Source organism: Cetorhinus maximus, chromosome 5, assembly GCF_964194155.1.
Source record: "Cetorhinus maximus chromosome 5, sCetMax3.hap1.1, whole genome shotgun sequence".
NCBI lineage: Eukaryota > Metazoa > Chordata > Chondrichthyes > Lamniformes > Cetorhinidae > Cetorhinus > Cetorhinus maximus.
The window spans coordinates 60,434,212-60,454,902 of record NC_135883.1 but is presented as its reverse complement, the minus strand read 5'-3'; the positions used below and the strand labels follow the sequence as shown (position 1 = coordinate 60,454,902).

At 44.4% G+C, this 20,691-nt stretch overlaps 1 protein-coding gene across 1 annotated transcript in view; it reads right to left on the bottom strand.

The window, feature by feature from the left end:
* The window catches only part of LOC144680673 (CUB and sushi domain-containing protein 1-like), a 2,611,816-nt gene that overhangs the window by 1,977,601 nt on the left and 613,524 nt on the right, over positions 1 to 20,691 (bottom strand). The window contains exon 3 of the mRNA XM_078541910.1: positions 10,133 to 10,245. Within this exon, the coding sequence (XP_078398036.1) occupies positions 10,133 to 10,245 (113 nt within the window). The remainder of the gene's footprint in view (positions 1 to 10,132; positions 10,246 to 20,691) is intronic.

The following is a 20,691-nucleotide window of genomic DNA, read 5'->3' as shown; positions in this document are numbered from 1 at the left end:
TAAATACCAGGGCATCCATAGGGCAAACTGCCCAAAGTTAAATGATGACATGTCAGTGAGGGTTCCCATGAGGCCATTTCTTGAGGTATCAAGAGTTCCTGGTTCCGGTGTAAACTGGCACCCTGGAACATCCAAAGCCATTGTGACTTTCAATAGCAGTGAACGTCTCAGCATTCACTGCTGTTGGGGTTGGAAGATCTGGGCTGTTGTGTCTCAGAAAGTTCACAATGAGCTTCAGAAAGTGCGATCATAAACTGAACAAATGCAGCTGAAATGTATAAATACACTTGGGTTGACAGATGCCCTTCCTCTTACATTCTGTGTTTCTTTCCCTTTTTAACTTGTTTCCATCATGAGCTCTGTTCTAAGAACATGAAAGAAAAGGCGCGAAATCAAAAGATTTTATAGGTTTGGAAATACTGTATCAGATGATTCCAGCCCATTTTAACCACAGCACAAACCTGCTGTTTCCAAAGTGTAAAGGCCAGTTTGGGGGAAGTTGGTGCAGATAGTTCTACAATACAATGGATACAGTTATGGTAAGTTTAGCGTTTTTGGTTTAAGTAATGTTTTAATGTATTTATTATGCTATAAATTCACTTGTTAGAAATACCAAGGGTTGTGAATTGAAACACAGCACAGCCGCCACCAAAGCAACTTGGAAAAATACTTTTGAGCATCAATTGGTTTCATAATAATTACTGATTCCAGGGGCAGAACTTTCCGTTGTCAGGGGGAGGAGAGCAGGTGCGGACCGGGGCCCAATTGGGGCCCGCGATCGGGTCTGCGCCGCCATTTTATGCGGGCGGGCCAATTAAGGCCCGCCCAGCGTATTTGCCGACTCCTGTGGATAGTGGGAGTGTGCAGGCGGCGGTGGGCGTGTACAGATCACTGGGTCCAATGGCGCCCAGCAGTCTGTTTAAAGGAAGGCCTGGCAGCCTCCTGTAGGCTGCTGACAATGTCCAGTTCTAGGGCGCACCACAGGGGATCGGCTGAGCAGCCCAGGCTGGAGGGAAGGGCAGAGGAGCAGGGCAGGCTGTAGGGTAGGCCAGCAGGGGGGCCAATGCGCCCCTCGCTTTTCTGATGACTGCCTTGCTGCCCTCCTCGAGGAGGTGGCAGCACGGTGGGAGGTGTTGGTCCCCCAGGATGGGAGGAGGAGGCCCCCCCACATGATCAAATGTGCCTGGGAGGAGGTGGCGGAGGTGGTGAGCTCCCTCCATGTGGTGCAGCGCACCTGGATCCAGTGCCATAAGCGCTTTAATGATTTGTTGTGCTCTGGCAGGGTGAGTACCATGTTGGCATTGGTCATTTAATCCAGTAGGTAGCCTCCCCTGTCTTACTGTCTTGACTGCATTGAATCATTTGGGCATTTTTCCTATGCTGGGTGGGCAAGCAGATAGTGCCCATGCTTAGATCAGCCTGAATGGTTCATGAGGAAATGAGTTTTCCCCTGCACCATCTCTTAGTCGCACATGACTAGTCTGGGGGCAACCTGCAGCTAGACGTATACTCAGAACTCCAACACATGTCTTATGGTGGAAGGGGAGCTTCAGCGTGTCGTGGCCAAGAACCAGTTGCTGCCCTCGATGCTGCTTATAGTTGCTATGAAAGCAAATACCATGTGGTTTCTAAAGTGATGTACGCAGCATGTGTCCAAGGTGGCCATTGGGGGGGTTGGGAGCAGGCGTACTATCTTTGTGTGAGGGATCAGCAGTAGTGGGGAGAGGAGGCACTGGAGGCCTGATATGGCCCACTGTGGTTCGGGTGCCGCGTATGCGTGCAGAGTCCATGTGCAATTTTCCGTAATGAATGGTGTTCTCGCTTTCTCAGGAGAAGAATGTTCATAATGCCTTGGAGCGTGTGAGGACTGGAGGCAGCCAGGCACACCTTATCTTAAGCTGCTTCGAGCAGGAAGCCCTTGAGCTTGAGAGGTGCCATTTGCCCAGGTCAACTGGTGAGGCTGGGGTGGAGCGGCCAGGTATTTGAGGCCAACAGTGAGATCTGCAATGTCCTCCCAATATCCATAGCACTGATGATTGTTTAATTTGTTATTGTTGCAACATTGCTCGGTCACGGAGTGATAGAGTCAGAGGTGTGGATCAGAGAGAAAGGTCCTTCGGCTCTTCGAGGATGCGCGCGTCAAACATGTACCTAAGTCTTCTAATCCAATTTTCCAGCACTATGCCCATGGCCTTGTATGCCATGGCATCGCAAGTGCACATCCAAATACTTATCACATGTTATGAGAGTTTCTGCGTCTACCACCCTTCAGGCAGTGCGTTCCAGATTCCCACCACCCTCCATGTGCAAAAGTTGCTCATCACATCCCCTGTAAACCTCCTGCCCCTTACCTTAAATCTATGCCCCCTGGTTACTGATCCATCCACCAAGGGGAAAAGATCCTTCCTGTCTACCCTATCTATGCCCCTCACAAGTTTATACACCTCCCTCATGTCCCCCCTCAATCTCCTCTGCTCCAGGGGAAATAACCCCAGTCTATACAATCTCTCCTCATAACTGAAACTCTCCAGGCCAGGCAACATCCTGGTAAACGTCCTTTGCACTCTCTCCACTGCAATCACATCCTGCCCATAAAGTGCATTTCAGAACTGCACACAGTACTGTAGCTGTGGCCTAAGCAGCATTTTCTGTTATTGGAACATTACCTCCCTGCTCCTATATTCTATGCCTCAGCTAATAAAGGCAAGTATGGCATATGCCTTCTTAAACACCTTATGTACCTGTCCCGCTACCTTAAGAGACCAGTCGACATGCACACCAAGGTCCCTCTGATCCTCATTACTTCCCACGGTCCTACCATTCCTTGTGTATTCCCGTGCCTTGTTTGTCCTGCCCAAGTGCATCACCTCACACTTATCCACATTACATTCCATTTGGCACTCATCAGCCCATCTGATCAGCCCGTCTATATCCGCCTGTAATGTAAGGCTATCCTCCTTACTATTTACCACCACACCAACGTTCGTGTCCATTGGTTCTGTAAGCTTGATCACAAAATGATCCAGAGGGAAAGGGATGAAGTTTGTCACTGTGCGCATGCTAACTGATCCACTGCCCTTGTTGTTCATTTCAGCATCATCAGAGCATGGCCGGCAGGAGGAGCTGCAGATGCCCCCTCTCACAGCTAAGGGCCCTCAAGTACCACCTGTGTCACACTATTTCTGCAAGGCAGTTACCAACGCAAGTACTAGCACCTCAGTGGGATTTGGAACGTCGGCTAGTGTCACAGGGCACAGTGGTGAGGGCACTTCACATTTGCTGCAGGAGCTGGCAGAGACAGAGAGTGCCAATAGCGCCAGCAGTCGGAGGACTGCAGGGGACCAGGCAAATGCTCAGTCGGTGCCTGATGATGTGCCTCTGGAGTCGTCTGCAACGCAGCAGCTGCAGGAAATGCGGCCGGATGTGCGGGAGCATCTGTGTGATACATGAGGCTATGCTTCACTTGATCTCCGTGGTGGAGGAGTCAACGTGGAGCATCACTGATGCAAAGAGCCTCATGGCAGGGTGTCATGCTTCCTCCATGGAGAAAGTGGCGACTCTCATGGAGAGGCACCTCCAGGAGAACAATCAGGTCCTTCTGAGGTTATTCTTGGACCTGCAAGCCCTCACAGCGGCATTGGCCACAGCTGGTTAGTGCCAATGTGGGAGATGGTGTGGGCTTCAAGCTTCCCAGCTCGTTGCCTATCCATCCACGGTGAGCAGGGAGGTCCGAGGCGACCTCACATCGGCGCAGCAGCTGCCTGTCGTCGCTGCGAGCTCCTCTCAGGGCGCTCCGGATAAGGGCACCAGCTCCTCCGTCCCTCTCCCAGTGACCGTTTCATCCAGTGAGGCTGTGACGACTGGGGAGATGCCAGCTGTGGAACTGGCAGATTCCTCCCAGGCGGGCCCAGCACACGCTCCACGGGCCAGACGACAACTGCCAAGGTCATTGAGGCCAACAGGACAGCAGAGTCAGCAGGCTGCCTCGGATGTCACTCCAAGCGATGGGACAGCACCAATTCGTAGCACCCGCAAACAGAAACGTAAGGCACATTAGGCACACCACGGGTTTATCACTGGTGCTTTTGTGTTGGCCCAAGATTAGGTCCTTATAATTTATTTTTGCTTGCTTATAGTATTGTTTTGCAATTGGGAGAACATCTGGTGTCAAAATTAAAAATCAGATGTGTGACCATGGCTGAGGGTGGTTTGTTTGTTCTGCATGTGTATGTTTAAGATAAATGTCATGAATGTTTGTTTGGACATTTAAGTTTATGTCCAAAGCCCTTAGTTCCTACTGATGACCTGGCAGATTTAGCACTTAGGTGCCGAGTATGGAAGCGCCAGACAAGGCTGGTCCTGCTGATCCATTTGTGTTGAGCTAGCTGAAGGTTCGTTGGGTTAAAGCATCCCGGGTGTCCCTGCCTCCTTGGTGTAATCCCGAGTCAGCGTCTACCCCCTCAGCATTCCCCTGTGCTTCCTCATCCTCGAACCAGTGCTGGACTCATCGTGTGCAGCCACAGCTACTGCTTCATCGTCCACTGCGTCCTCCCTTTCCAGCGCAAGATTGTGTAGAGCGCAGTATGCAACCACTATCACCGACACACAATCTGGGGGGCTACTGAAATGTGCCCCATGAGCGGTCCAGGCATTGGAAGCGCATTTTGAGAAGACCAATGGCTCTCTCCACCACAGCCCTTATGGAGGCATGGCTCCTATTCTCAGCTTCTGATATTGGATGGCAGAGTGGCATCATGAGCCACCTTCTGAGGGGATAGCCCTTGTCACCCAGCAGCCAACCATCCAGCCGGGCTGGAGCACTGAAGAGCCCCGGCACCTGGGAGTGTCTGAGGATGTAGGCATCATGGGAGCTGCCTGGGTACCTTGCACAGACTTGTAGAATCTGCATCCTGTGGTCACACACTATCTGCACGTTCATGGAGTGGAAGCCCTTCCAGTTGACGAAGGCACCGGGCTCACCTGCTGGCGCCTTGATGGCCACATGTGTACAGTCTATTGCACCCTGGACGCGGGGGAAGCCAGCAATCGCTGGGATGCCTCTGGCTCGCTGTGCCTGGTTTGCCTCATCCCAGCGGAAGTGGATGAAGGTCAATGCCCGTCTGAACAGAGCATCTGTGACCTGCTTAACACAAATATGGACAGCTGATTGGGAGACACCGCAAAGATCACCCACTGAGCCCAGGAAGGAACCAGAGGCATAGAAGTGGAGGGCAACTGTGACCTTCAGAGCCGCTGGCATGGGGTGTCCACCCACACAGTTAGGGGAGATCTCAGGGCCAATCATCTGACAGATATAGTTGACTGTCTCCCATGATAGTCGGAGCCTCCTTTGGCACTGCACCTCAGACATATTGAGGTAGCTGCTTCGCCGCCTGTATACCCTGGCAGCAGGATAGTGGCATCTTCTGCAGCCCCTTCCACCTTGGACTATCTTTTGGCCCTGTGCCCCTAGTGCCTGTGCCTGTACTCCCAAAGGTGGCTCCCCTGGAGGCTGAATGTGCACTCCTGGCCTCCTCCTCCTTCTAGCCCTCCCTTCCTCCTCAGAGGAGCTGCCTCCAGTGGACATGTCAGATCCCATACCCAGGCTAAATGGAGGCCTTCGGAAAGCTGCAGGCCTGATAAAGATTCCTGACTGCAGAGTGCTGACCTGAAGGTTCAAAGTACACAGAAAGCTGCTGGAATTTGTTCTGAACTACTGCAGATCACACAGGCAAGTTTAAAATACTTTTTCTAATAAATACTCACAGACCAGATTCACGACCCCACTGAGCCCTCTTATCCAGCCTGTGGATGAAGTTCATAGAAAGTCTCTTACCTGCCTGCCCACTGCGCCCTTGCGCCAACCCGAAGATCGCACGGGCACCTATAAATTGCCGTTGATTGACAAATAAAGGGCTTTAACTAGCCCGTTAATTAATTGCGGGCACGCGTCGGACTTCATCGTGTGCCCACCCAGAGAAATATTGCGATGGTGCACAGTGACGTAGGGACGCTTGCCTGACATCACCGTGCGTCATTTTATGCGCGGATGTGCGGGGCCCGCGCCCCGCTCCCCACCCCCCTGCACCCCGCTCCCCGCCCCCCCACCCCCGCTCCCCGCCCCCCGCCCCCCGTTCCCCGCCCACCGCTCCCCGTCCCCCCCACATCAATTCTGCCCCAGGTTTATTTGCTTTTATGCAATTTCCATTCTCTTTATTCGTAGGGATAGCTTTTCAAATGAAGCAAATCAGAATAGTTAATTGAACAAATCCTGATTATTTAAACTAATCATTAGAGTGCAGTTTTGAAATGCAACATTCACATCAAAAGCATTAAGAGTCTAATATTTAAAACAGATAGGAGCAAAAATTTAATTTGTGAGGCTCTAACTGTTTTCAGATTGAATAGAACTGAACAATACTGGCTCAAAACAAAAATATATCTTGACATGATTTAAATAACAAACAGTTCAACATCACTAGACTTGTGTTATGCTGGGAGCTACCATCTTCAGTCATCAAAGCTTCCTGTGCTGTTAATCCTGGGCTATATGATTCTTAAGTCCTTTGGAAACGTTTTCAATAAGGCACAGTTTATAAAGTGGCCGCTTTGATTTTTCGGCTTGTAGTTGGGATGTATATAGTGCAAACAATTTACATTTCAATTCAGCATGCACTTTACATTCAGCATCATATTCTGTGGAAAATTCATAATTTTGAACTGAAATCTATTCAGGATCAAAGACCATTGTAAATTTTTCATCATTGGTGCGGCCTATCCAACATCAGCAGCTGCAGACTATTCAACACACACAGTTTGAAATTAATTTAACACTACAGGTCAACATATTATTAATACAGATCAATGCAACATCATGAGTTAATGTCAAGGCACCACCACAAGCTAATATAAATTCACTGACCCATAATGAGATCAATATAGGTGTGAGTTGTTCCTGGCTTCATATGTTGTAATATTTACATATTTGAATAAATATATATTTCATGTGGTTTATAATAAACAAACCAAGTCTGTGACTAATGTAAACCACAGAGCTTGTTGACTTATTTCACATTCATTTTATGTGCTGATATTATGGACCTTTAGCAGAATATGCTCCACACTAACACTACCTATTAAGTATTCATCAACTAATTAGTTCAATTAAGGCTTAAAATGCACAACTAAACAAGTTTTGTGTCCACAATTGTTTCAATGAATGCCTCTAAAAGTTCAGGAAAACAAGCATTCCCTTCAGAGAAAGAGATAAAATAGCCATCCTGTTCCGTGTGTTGGGATAAGAATGTTATGTCTTTTGATTCAGGCACAAGGCATTCACTAATTTTTCATCTTGCGAGTGACAAAAGCCCAGATTTTGAATGCTGAAGACAAAGTCATCATTCATCATTGTATTGCAAAATTACACATCTAATTCTTCGTGCTGTCAAAATGAAAAAGCCGAGAGAAATTGCTCTTTGACATCATCGAACATTTGATACTTGTTCTTTATTCCTTCATGGGATGTGGGCATCACTGGCAAGGCCAGCATTTGTTGCCCATCCCCAATTGCCCTTGAAGTGAGTGGCTTGCTAGGCCATTTCAGAGGGCAGTCAACCACATAGCTGTAAGTCTGGATTCACACATATGCCAGGCCAGGTAAGGATGGCAGATTTCCTTCCCTAAAGGACATTAGTGAACCAGATGGGTTATGGTCACCATAACTGAGGCTAGCTTTTAATTCCAGATTTGTTAATTTAATTTAAATTCCACCAGCTGCCATGGTGGGATTTGAACCATGTCCCCAGAGTATTAGTCTAGGCCTCTGGATTACTCATCCAGTGACATTGCCATTACGCCATCATCTCCCCAGATACTGTGATATTTGAAGTATGTTTCTTTTTGCTGTAAACACCAGGATGTTATTTTTGCATTGGGTATTTCTGTAGATGTACCTTGTTGATGTGAGCACAAATCTACAGTTTATGCCTTGTGAAGTAACATCAAGACCAATCAGCAAAATTCAGGAATTGAGACAGAAGGCTTGGTAAAAGCAATATCTTAAAAAGATTGCCCTTTGTAAAAAATATTCAGTTACATTTTCCATTAAGCCTTTCACTTTTTTCATTTCCTTTGTGGCTTTAAGCAAATAAGTGATGAGAGAAATGCAAATATAGTTACAAATAAATTATCCACATTTTTGGGTAATTTTCTCCATATCTTTTTGTCTGAGGATGAGTTATTTTCCATTCACTCATGGGTTTGAGGAAAGGATCTACCAAAATAGGAAGGGTCAAGGGGGAAGCTAATGCATTGATTAATATGGTGAATTTTGCCCTTTCAAGATTCAGAAAATTATTCCCCAAGTAATTATATTAGTTTGCAAAGATTCCACTTTTAAATGGGTTTGTGTGAGGACACAGAAGATGCCCAAGCATGCAACCAATGGAACTGACTCTCCACATCTCAGTCGAGCTACTTCTGCGGATTGAACATGCCTTGCATTGATTTCTCAGTATGGCATTTCTTTCTTTCAGCTAACTCCTCACCTTCTCTTTGCAGCACCTTTACATCCAGCTGATCTCAATCTCTCAAGACTCATAACTTCTAAAAATTGGACCATTCGTTCCTCTGCTGCCGAACTTGAATTCAGCCACCTTATCTCGCAGTTCTTTACTCTTTCTTGGATTCAAATGGTTAGAGCTTATGATTGTTGTATAACCTCCCTCCCAAGGCAATGTCATTGAAGGAGAATTTACATCAAATCTATACCTATTTCTGGATTTGTCATGTTCTTGGATTTGTGCAGTGACCCTCCTTTTGGTTTACCAGGATAGACAGGAGTCAGATCTTTTTTCGTTAACTTCCTTGTGCACAACTTATCAATGACAAGAGCACACTGGTATGTTTTACTTCCGTTTCGTTATCTTTCATGCAGGGGATCATCAATTATAATCAAGAGGAAAAGATCAAGAAGCACTAGAACTCCACAGATAAACTTAATGATTAGTGATCCTGAATTGTAATCTAAAAGCAAGAGCTGGAATGTTGCCATTTTTAATTTCCAGGCTGCAAATAGCAGAAATATTTCTCCAGCTTGCCAAGCGATTATATTTTCTTATTAATCTAATAATGAATGTGATAAATGAAAAAAAAGAACAATTGCGTATTATTATTGGCTTTCTCTCGCCGGATCTCTGCATTGTGAAATTGTCTTTTCTGTTTTTCACTAATATTTTCCTCCCCTGATGGCATTGATTTCTTGCTGGGCTTATGGTTTCAAGAGTGTCGATCTGTAGTACCTCAGTCCGCTCCACAGGGAGGACAGGGCTTTTCCAGTCAGGTTGGTGTCGGTCTTAGCGAGTGCTGACTCCAGCAGATCTACTGGGCTCACGTTGGTGGCAGGCTTAGTGACAGATTGCATTAGGCAAGGGAGTCCTTGAAACTCAATCCGGCAACCTCCCCTCGTACAGCTGTAGTAATGCTAGTTATCAGGGACATCTGGGATCTCAGATACCCAAAAATGGTAAAGCATAATGACGACAAATCCTTGAGGTAAGGTTTTTCCATCATGCGCCTCTAACTTGAATATGCCCATCCAAATTTGGGTGAATGTGTTCAATATCTGTCCTTTTTTCAAAACTGGAAATCCTGGAAGTGGTGGTGAGAACACTGAGCTGGTAGAGCAGTTTCTCTTACAACTTCCTGAAATTGGGTTTGGAGGGTGGAAAATAGAGCCATGGTTATCAGAAGGCCGCTTGAGCCTCAATCTGCCCACACCTGATATCTACACGTGTGCATTTCCACTAAGGGGGTCACTTGACCACAAGCTGCAGTCAAAGTTCTGCCGAGTTCTCTTCATAACCCAAAGGAACTGAGGCCAATTTTAGCAACTGCTGCCCTAGCTGAGATGAACCAACTTGGCATATCCAAGGCTTAACTCACTCATCCAGTCATTGGAGGAACCCTTTGCTTTCCGCTTATTATTTTTGAATTTAAGCATGTGTTGAACATGGTGAAAAACGTGTGTGCATTACAACCAGAAACATTTATATTCCAGGTCAGAAAAAGTAAGACTTTCAATAATGTAAGAACACAGCAGTTAAGCAGGTTAACACGATGGTAACAGTTCTACCTTCATAAACAGCCTTGAATCCTTGTGCGCTGACAGCAAAATCTGTGGTGAACCAGAGGGTAAGGATTGAGCCTGTGCTGACAATTGGTGATGGAAGTTGAAAGCCAGTCACCCTGAGAAAAGATGCAACAAGAAGAGAATAAACAAGAAATAATAACCAAATCATTTAGCACTTGTGATCAAAAATCAAAACAATGGTCTTCTTTATGGATTATTCTTTTTTTGTTACATTTTCCCAATATTTATTATCTTAAAAGGAAGAATGTGCAGGGGAGGGGGAGGGAGAGTGGCTCTAGGTGAATTGCTCCTTCAGGGAGACAGCACAGACATGGCGGGCCAAATGGTTACAGTTGTAACTATTCAATGATTCTATACCAAAGAATAGCTTATGCAGATATGGAGGATTTTAGTTCTGTAAGCTTTAACTTTCCAGGAGCCAGTATGTCACAGTTAAACAACTATAAAGTAGAAGTGAACATTTGAGGTTTAGCAACTGGATTTCCAAACATGTAAACTTAAATTTCTAAAGCATTGTTCATGACATCCTTGGATACTTTATAGCCATTCAAAGCCATTCAAGTACTTTTGAAGAGTAGTCACTGTTGTAATGGTGAGGAAATGGTGGACAATTTGCACTTAGCAAAGTCCCATATCAATTAAACAAATGGCCAGATAATCTGTTTCTTTCTACACTGGTATCATTTGAGGTGTAAAAATTGGTCAGGGTCCCAAGAGGACTCGAGGTTCAAAACCTGCTGTGCAATGTTTTAGGTTCACCTCAGTGTACAGACAGAATCACACAGTGCAGAAGAGGCCCTTTGGCCCATCAAGTCTGCACTGGCACGTGATAAACATCTCATCTTCCTACCTAATCCCATTTACCAGCACTTGGCCTATAGCCTTGTTCCCTGGACTTGTTGGTTCTACCCTTCACCTTTACGGGTACATGCTGGCCCTGAACTCTCACTATTTTCATTTTGAATTACCCCCACGGGTCTGATGTAGATTTTCCTACAAGTTGCTGCTCCAAGTCCACTTTGGCCAGATCCTATCTTATCATATTGAAATCGGCCTTCCCCCAGCCCAGTACGTTTATTTCCGGTCCATCTTTGTCCTTTTCCAAAATTACCTTAAAGCTTACAGAGTTATGGTCACTATCCCCAAAATGCTCCCCTGCTGACACTTCTACCACTTGCCCAGCCTCATTCACTAAGATTAGATCCAGTACCGCCCCTTCTCTTGTAGAACTTTCTATGTGCTGGATCAAAAAGCTCACCTGGATGCACTTTAAGAATTCCACCCCCTCTCAGCCTTTCACACTAAGACTATCCCAGTTAATATTGCAGAAGTTGAAATCCCCTATTATTATTACCCTATTATTTTTACACTTCTCTGAAATTTGCCTACATATCTGCTCCGCTATCTCCCCCTGCCTATTTGGAGGCCTAGAGTACACTCCCAGCAAAGTGATTTCAAGCCGCAGTTTAACAGCTCATCATGAAGTAACACGTAAATACATCTGATCAAGTCACCTGACTGAATCGGAGCTTGCAACAAGAAAGACACATTTTAACCGCTGTTGATAAACAGTGCCTAGCCTGATTTGACCAATCAAAACCAGTTTGTAACATTCCGATATTTGATCAAACCGTTTAGAGAACTGGTTATTAGGTCAAACAGTAGTCCTTATACTTCTAGGCCCAATGGAGATTTGGGTGTTGCTTTGTACAATACATAATGCCAGGTTTGCTCCAATTGATTCATTTCTGGTCAATACTAGAAAATCTAAACATTCTAATGCAAAAAACCCATAATTATGAATTTTGGGAATGGAAGGTTTAAGCTAAGTGTTTCAAAATACAGGGTAAACAGTTTAACATTTTAAAACTAATTAATTTCCATTTACTTCTAACAGCTAATACTTCATATTTACTGTGCGTGTGCAAGAGTTGAGGATTGACCATTGTGTGCATTGTCTAGACTTGCACGCCCAACCCATCCCCAGAACTATAGGTCTTTTTAAATTCAGAAGCTACCTGGTGCTGCACTGAGCAAACACAGTCAAGGAATGGTGCTCCACTAAGCTGGATAAGATTAACAATTACTATTCCTCAGCGGTAGGTCTGTACTGGTGGAAGATTTGGAGCAAAAAATAATGCTATGACTACACAGTCAAATTCACAATTTTTCATTTGAGCATTTAGCTTCCACCAGTTCATGTTTGTAATGTTCCTTCTGTATTATCATGGATTAGCAGTATGAAAAAACATACCTAATCAATATTTAAAAATTATGCAGCATTTAGCCTCATGGAAATAAACTACTAGCTTCACATTGGCATAGCAATGCTTTGAAAATCAAAACACTTTCCCTGAAACTGCAGTTTAAAGGACGCTGTAGTTACTCAGTTGAGGTCAGGTTTGCTGCTTGTGTCAGCCAATCAAGTCATTACCATCTGCTTCAGGACTGCAAAGCAGAAGGTGACTTGTATTTTCAATCAATGTCTCCCTCCAGAGTGAATCTTCTTCCATGCTGTTGCCCAGCAGAAAATTACACTTTCCCAAGCATTTCTCAGTCGGAATGTCTGTTCAATCTCATTCATCATGACAGAATTCCATAGCTCCCTATACAGGCAGATGCAGTTCACAGTGAAATTGAAATGGTCTGTCTGTGTTTGAATGGCAGAAATCTTAGACTGTTTTATTTGTCATGTACTTCAAAGAACCAGGAAATATGTCACTACTTGCACATCAAGTTCTTAACCAGTCTAATGAGTATTTATTCAATTCTACTAGATTTTAAAAGAATTTTAAATTTTGCTGAGGAATTTAAAGCATATTAAACTAAGAGTGAGAAAATGCTTTTTAATTTCTGTGGAGAGCCCATCTTTAGATTACTGCAGGATAGCTCTTCCCAGTTACAGCATATAAAAAGCATGAGTCTTTTTTTTCCTCAGCTGTTGCAAAGTTTTCTTTTGAGTTTATTTATTTATTTTTAAGTTCCATCTTTACTATACAGGTATCAAAGTATGAACAACCAGAAGCTTTTTTTAGACTCTGTGAATTGGGAATGCTTTCCCATGTCCACTCTGTTTATTGACACATCACATAAGTGATCACTCTCTTATACAATCTCTTCTTGTAATAAAACGGTATATCTTTGGGTGGGGTTGTGGGGGGGAGGTGGAAGCGGCAGTGGGGAGAGTTTTTGTAAGACATATAAAAACATCTGAAAATAACGAAAATGATTGTAACAAAAATGAAATATTTTTGTCTAAGATGCATCTTGGTTTTGGTTTTTTTTTACTTTCTCTTTACCTCCAATTGCTTATGGACCAAAAGGGAGGTCTTGTGGTGCAGTGGTAGCATCCTGACATTAGGGCCAGGAGCTGCGGGTTCAAATTCCACTTCAGGACTTGATGACCACAGAAGGTGTGTCCATAATGTGGCCAAACAGGCTGATTATCAGCCTGTAAATCCTTCCAATGTGCCTGATGGTAGGTGGTAAGAGTGGGGGAGTTTGCTGGTCAGCCATTCTGTACAAGACCACAGCAGTACTTTGCTAAGCATAACCATGGACCAATCCAATGGAAGTCCAGGGTCTTCAATGCTCTCTGTTTCTAGCTTTTACCCATTTAGAAAATATCTGCTATATCTTCACGTTTGTCTGCATTGAAATCTATTTGCCATAGTTTTGTCCATTCATGTAATCTATTAATATCTCTTTATAATTTTATGCTTCCATCAACGCTGCTTGCAATGCGGCCTCTCTTTGTGTCATCAGAAAATTTGGATATGTGGATTTTGATTCCATCATCTAAGCCATAATTAAATATTGTGAACAGTCAAGGCCCCAACACGGATCCTTGAGGGACACCACTCGTCGCATATTACCAATTAGAGTATCAGGCCATTATCTCTGTTCTCTGTTTCCTGTCACTCAAGCAATGCCCAAAACAGGTCAATAATCTGCCTTCAATTCCATGAGTTTCAACTTTAGCTACCAGCCTCCTATGAGGGGCTTTCTCAAATGCCTTCTGCAAGTCTCAGATAAATAACTTCCACAGACATGGAAGTCCCTGTTCACTACTTTAGTCACTACTTTCAACAATTTAACCAGATTCATTAGGCATACCATACTCTTTACAAATCCTTCCAAAGAATCTCCTTGGTCCCTCAATCTCACCCTGACAACTTCAGAATACTATTCAATTGGAAAAATGCAGGTTGAGGCCAGTAATAAAATTTGACTGGTGCAAAATAAATTTAAATGTGGATCTTCTGAACTCAAACAGCTGCCAGAGAAAACATATACACAAACAAAGCCTACAAGATGCTTGTATTTGAATTGAATAGCATGCACCTCCCTTGTGTACTTATTAGAGACATGATGAGTGTAATTTTGACTTTGGTGGATTGTGTAAATGGTCGATATTGGATCAGCCTCTCATTATATATCACTCCCAAAATCAGCAAAGGTGTAGAGTTGGCAGTTGATCCAGTATTAGCTGAGTTGTATTACCCTGCAAAGTCAGAATTACCCTCAATGTCCTTTCTGGGCCTATTGTACAATCAAAATGAGTTGGACTGCCCTTGACATCAAGGCCGCATTTGACCGAGTGTGGCATCAAGGAGCCCGAGCAAAACTGGAGTCAATGGGAATCAGGGGGGAAACTCTCCATTAGTTGGAGTCATACCGAGCACAAAGGAAGATGGTTGTGGTTGTTGCAGGTCAGTCATCTCAGCTCCAGGACATCAATGCAGGAATTCCTCAGGGTAGTCCGCGGTCCAACCATCTTCAGCTGCTTCATCAATGACCTTCCTTCCATCATAAAGTCAGAAGTGGGGATGTTCGCTCATGATTGCACAATGTTCAGCGCCATTCGCGACTCCTCAGATACTGAAGCAGTCCATGTCCAAATACAGCAAGACCTGGACAATATCCAGGCTTGGGCTGACAGGTGGCAAGTAACATTCACGCCACACAAGTGCCAAGCAATGACCATCTCCACCGAGAGAGAATATGACCATCACCCCTTGACATTCAATGACATTACCATCATTGAATCCCCCACTATCAACATTCTGGGGGTTACCATTGACCAGAAACCAAACTGGACCAGCCATATAAATACTGTGGCTACAAGAGCAGGTCAGAGGCTAGGAATCGTGCAACGAGTAACTCACCTCCTGACTTCCCAAAGTGACTGTCCACAATCTACAAGGCACATGTCAGGAGTGTGATGGAATACTCCCCACTTGCCTGGATGAGTGCAGCTCCCACAGCACTCAAGAAGCTCCGACACCATCCAGGACAAAGCAGCCCACTTGATTGGCACCACATTCACAAACATTCATTCCCTCCACCACCGACACACAGTAGCAGCAGTGTGTACCACCTACAAGATGCACTGCAGGAATTCACCAAGGCTCCTTCCAAACCCACAACCACTACCATCTAGAAGGACAAGGGCTGCCGATTGATGGGAACACCGCCACCTGGAAGTTCCCCTCCAAGCCACTCACCATCCGGACTTGGAAATAAATCACCGTTTCTTCACTGTCGCTCGGTCAAAATCCTGGAACTCCCTTCCTAACAGCACTGTCTGTGTGTATCTACACCACATGGACTACAGCGGTTTGAGAAGGCAGCTTACCACCACCTTCTCAAGAGCGACTAGGGACGGGAAATAAATGCTGGCCCAGCCAACGAAGCCCAGATCCCATGAACGAATAAAAGAAAAATTATTGGGTAAGAGGCAAGCCTAGGTATTTGAAGTCAGGTCAGCCATGATTTCATTGAATGGCGAGGGGACATGCCGGAGGGGCTGTTTTTAACGTATATTCTTTCTTGGGATGTGGGTTTCATTGGCAATGCCAGCATTAGTTGTCAATCCCTGGTGGCAGTTAAGAGTCAACGACATTGTTGTGGGTCTGGAGTTGCATGTAGGCCAGACCAGGTAAGGATGGCAGATTTCCTTCCCTAAAGGACATTAGTGAACCAGTTGAGTTTTGTAACAATCAATAATGACTTCATGGTCTTTATTACTGAGAATAGTTTACATTCCAAACTTTTTTTTCACTAATTTATTGATTTTAAATTCCAACAGCTACCATGGTGGGATTTGAACCTGTGTTCCCAGAGCATCAGCCTGGGCCTCTGGATTACTAGTCTGATGATATGAGCACAGCACCAATGTCTCCATAGAGACAACACCTGTTCCTACATTCCAATGTCAGCAGTAAACTGTTACATACGGTTAACCCAGAGATCTTGAGCAAAATCAAGTTCACACTGAAAATGAATGCAGCAGATGCATGCGGCAGCTAATTCTACAATGAATGTAAATATACAGTTCACCTATACTATTTTTCGCTTAGCCATTTACTATTTTAAAAATCTCTTTGGCAGTTTATACATAAAGCTATGGGTCAAGTGGAGTATTTCTTCTACCACCTTCAAAAGTTTAAAGAAGTTTATGCTTAGCTCACAGTGATAAAGCCAATAAGTTGATCAGGCTCAAAGCACACTTTGGTTCATTGAAAGTGATGGAATCACCTGAGTTACGAGTTCAGAGAAAAATGTCTGGAGTAAAATCAGCAATGTAACCAACACTAACATTCTTACACGTACAGTGTCTCACATGTAATGAATGACATTGAAGTGCAGTTACTGTGGTTATGCAGGTGAATCTGGCACCTGCTTTGCATGCAGTAAGAATCTAGAAACAGCTGTAAGCTGAATCGCCAGTTGATCTATTACAGACCCATGTTGAGAATCAGCTTGTGCAGTCACAACTGACAGAAACTTGCAACCCTCAGTAGTTGTCACCCTCGAATCAAGGGACAGCTGATGACAACGACGACAGTATTTTGACCATGTGATACCACAAGATCTTTAATATCCCCCTGAAGCATTAGAAGGTGCAGATGGGCTCGATTTTAATGTCTAACCTGAATTATGGTATCTCCAACACTTCAGGACTCCTTAGGTACGGATGTGTCAGTTTCTATTCTATGCCCATCCTATTTAAATTCAGCTGAAGCAGGATTAATGTAGCAGAAATAAAGTGATTTATGCATAGTTAAATCACTCTGCACAAATTTCCACAGGCAATCTGGAGTGGTAGGGCACAGCAATGGTAAATTCTGGATCTTAATCCTAGTATTGGGGGAAGAGAGGAAAGAGAACACAAAAGCGGGAAATAAGCATTTACCCACAAGAACGGAAATAAAAGGAGAAATCAGTTTCTTTACACAGAGACCGAGGAGGCTGAGGTTGGCTGTTTACCCCTCTTGCCTAAAAGTTGATTATATGGGAAGCTTGAAACAAAGAGTTGATTTAATCTTTGACGAACAGAAGAAGTCACAACAAGCTATTCGCTTGAGTTTATTTAGAAAATGAGGGCAGTTATTAATACACAAACTTAAATTGTATGAGAATAATGGAGCTCTGATATTCTATAAATTCAATGTAGCTTGTGTTCACACCAAGTGAGATTAGCAGATTAGCATTAGAGTGCTAAATGACTTTGCAATTAACTTGATGATTGCTAATATTTATGCCATGCCATATATGCCAATATACAATCATTTATGAATTTTAAGAAGAAGATTACTGCATAGCAATTGCAATATTGTGCTACACAAATCCATTTAGTAGATCTTGCAACAATATTTGCAGTAGATTGTCTATTAACATGTTTTACATGTTGTCATTAAAGGACATTATCCCCCTGTGGCTCTGACTTGTATGTTTTGCTGTTAACAAGAGAAATTTTTTCTTGGTTGAGCCAACAGCCAGAATAACAGAGGATTTAATTACCATCACAGTGCCCTGTTGTCATTCCACTCTTAGGGCAGAATCTTTGGCTCAGTGAGCGGGGGCGGGGCCCACTTGCCGAGGCGTAAAATGACGCAGGGTGATGTCGGGTGTACGTCCCGACGTCACCGCGCGTCATTTAGATTTTCAGTTCGGCGGGCGCGTAGCCAACTCGGCTGCATGCCTGCCGAACTGTCAAAGGCCTGTTAAAAAGCAATTAAGGCAATCAGCTGAGCTACTCGTCCAATCTTAAGGTTGGTGGGCAGGCGAAGAGTCCAGGTGGCCTTCACATTTTTCATGGAACCTCATCCACGGGCGGGATGAGGTTTCACGAATGATTTAAAATTTTCAGAAAATTTTTTATTAAAATTAATGCACATGTCCCAGCTCATGTGACAGTTTCACATGAGGAGACATGTCATTAATTTTTTTTTTAACACTTCATTAAACTGTTTAAACTTAAAACAATCTCCCTGAGGCACCTCTGTACCTCAGGGTGATTTCTGCGCTCTTTTGCGCGCATGCACCCCTGACTCAGGCAACCCCCCCCCCCCGCCCCTCGCACAGGGAGCGCACAGTGGCTCCAGGTGTGCATCATTGGCCCGCCCACATAAAATGGCGGCACCCAGCCAATCGGGGGCGCCAATCAGCTGTGCGCCCGCCCCCACACAACCCTCCTCGACGGGGAGAAAATTCTCCCCTTACTTTTTATCAGCACATGGTGCTCCTCTAGCCAGGATAAATGTTGCCATTTCAAATGGATCTTCGTGGCAGGAGAGACAAAGCTGAGTAAATCAAAGTCCTACCCTCAACATCCAAGCATGAATCCTAATATATTGGCCAAACAACAGAATTAGTGGTACCCATGGAGATGTTTGCTGAACAATTTCTACAGAACCCATGTGATGACTGTCACTTTAAGATCAATTCAACTGAGTAGGGGTCACATGATTTGTTCAACCAATGTATGGCTAGCGCGGGGGAATAAATTCTACAGATGGGTTTCCTAGGAAAAAAATGGCTGCATGAAAGGTTGGCTGGATACAAGCAGCCATGGAAGCTCTCGTGTAAATAAAGTTTGTTTTGTTTGACTAAGAAACCTCCCAGAGCGTGTTTCTACAAACCCTATTGAGAATAGTTTGAATGGAAGATCAACACAGGAATGTACGGTGAAAGCTCTTTATAACAGAAAAAAAATGCAGCATCGTGCTGAAGTTTGTCATGAAATATTGTTATAAGTTATTTCACCAAGGTTCCTCACAAGATTCTGTAGCCCTACCACATGCACTTGAGAATATTGGTGAACAATCTTACAATTGATGGAAGGAGTAATGGGGGAGGGCGGGGGGGTGGTTCCATCTACATTCCCATCCTTAACTATAGCACTCAAGTGTAGAAACAAAGCTGGAGGTGTTTCAAATCTTCATCAGCCACATGTTTCAAATGGACAATCCAACCCTGCTTCCTTTCAAAGTCCTCAAGATCAACATTCAGTCGAATGTATTCGTTCCACTTTTCTTTACAAAGCATCCGAGTGCACTGGGCATAGCGAGGGTCATGTGTCTTGAGGGGACTAGCTTTGATACTGAAGAGCTATGCCAAACACCACAGCAAAGATATTCTAGTGCAGCTATGCCACTGACATCTATCCACCAATGTTCCCAGGTATATTTTATCCACAAAATACAAGACAAATCCAACCCAGGCAATTATCACCACATCAGTCTCCTCCTAACTATCAGATAAGTGGTGGGGAAGTAATCATTACCACCAATAAAAGCTGCCTGCTCGCTGATCCTCAGGTTGGGTGCTACACAACCATTCAGCTGAAGATAAAAGCAAAAAACTGCGGATGCTGGAAATCGAAAATAAAAACAAAAATACCTGGAAAAACTCAGCAGGTCTGGCAGCATCTGTGGAAAGGAACACAGTTAACGTTTCGAGTCCACATGACTCTTCAACAGAACTAAGGAAAGATCGAAAAGGGGTGAAATATAAGCTGGTTTAAGGGGGAGGGGTGGGGGTTGGGACAAGAGAGCTGGATAGAGGGCCAGTGATAGGTAGAGATAACCAAAAGATGTCACAAACAAAAGGACAAAGAGGTGTTGAAGGTGGTGATATTATCTAAGGGAATGTGCTAATTAAAGGTAGAAAGCAGGACAAGCAAGGTACAGATGGCCCTAGTGGGGGTGGGGTGAAGGAATCGAAAAAAGCTAAAAGGTAGAGATAAAACAATGGATGGAAATACATTTAAAAATAATGGAAATAGGTGGGAAAAGAAAAATCTATATAAATTATTGGAAAAACAAAAAGGAGGGGGAAAAATCAGAAAGGGGGTGAGGATGGAGGAGCGAGTTCATGATCTAAAATTGTTGAACTCAATATTCAGTCCGGAAGGCTGTAAAGTGCCTAGTCGGAAGATGAGGTGTTGTTCCTCCAGTTTGCGTTGAGCTTCACTGGAACAATGCAGCAGGCCAAGGACGGACATGTGGGCATGAGAGCAGGGTGGAGTGTTGAAATGGCAAGCGACAGGGAGGTCTGGGTAATGCTTGCAGACAGAATGAAGGTGTTCTGCAAAGCGGTCACCCAGTCTGCATTTGGTCTCTCCAATGTAGAGGAAACCGCATTGGGAGCAACGAATGCAGTAGATTAAGTTGAGGGAAGTGCAAGTGAAATGCTGCTTCACTTGAAATGAGTGTTTGGGCCCTTGGAGGGTGAGGAGAGGGGAAGTAAAGGGG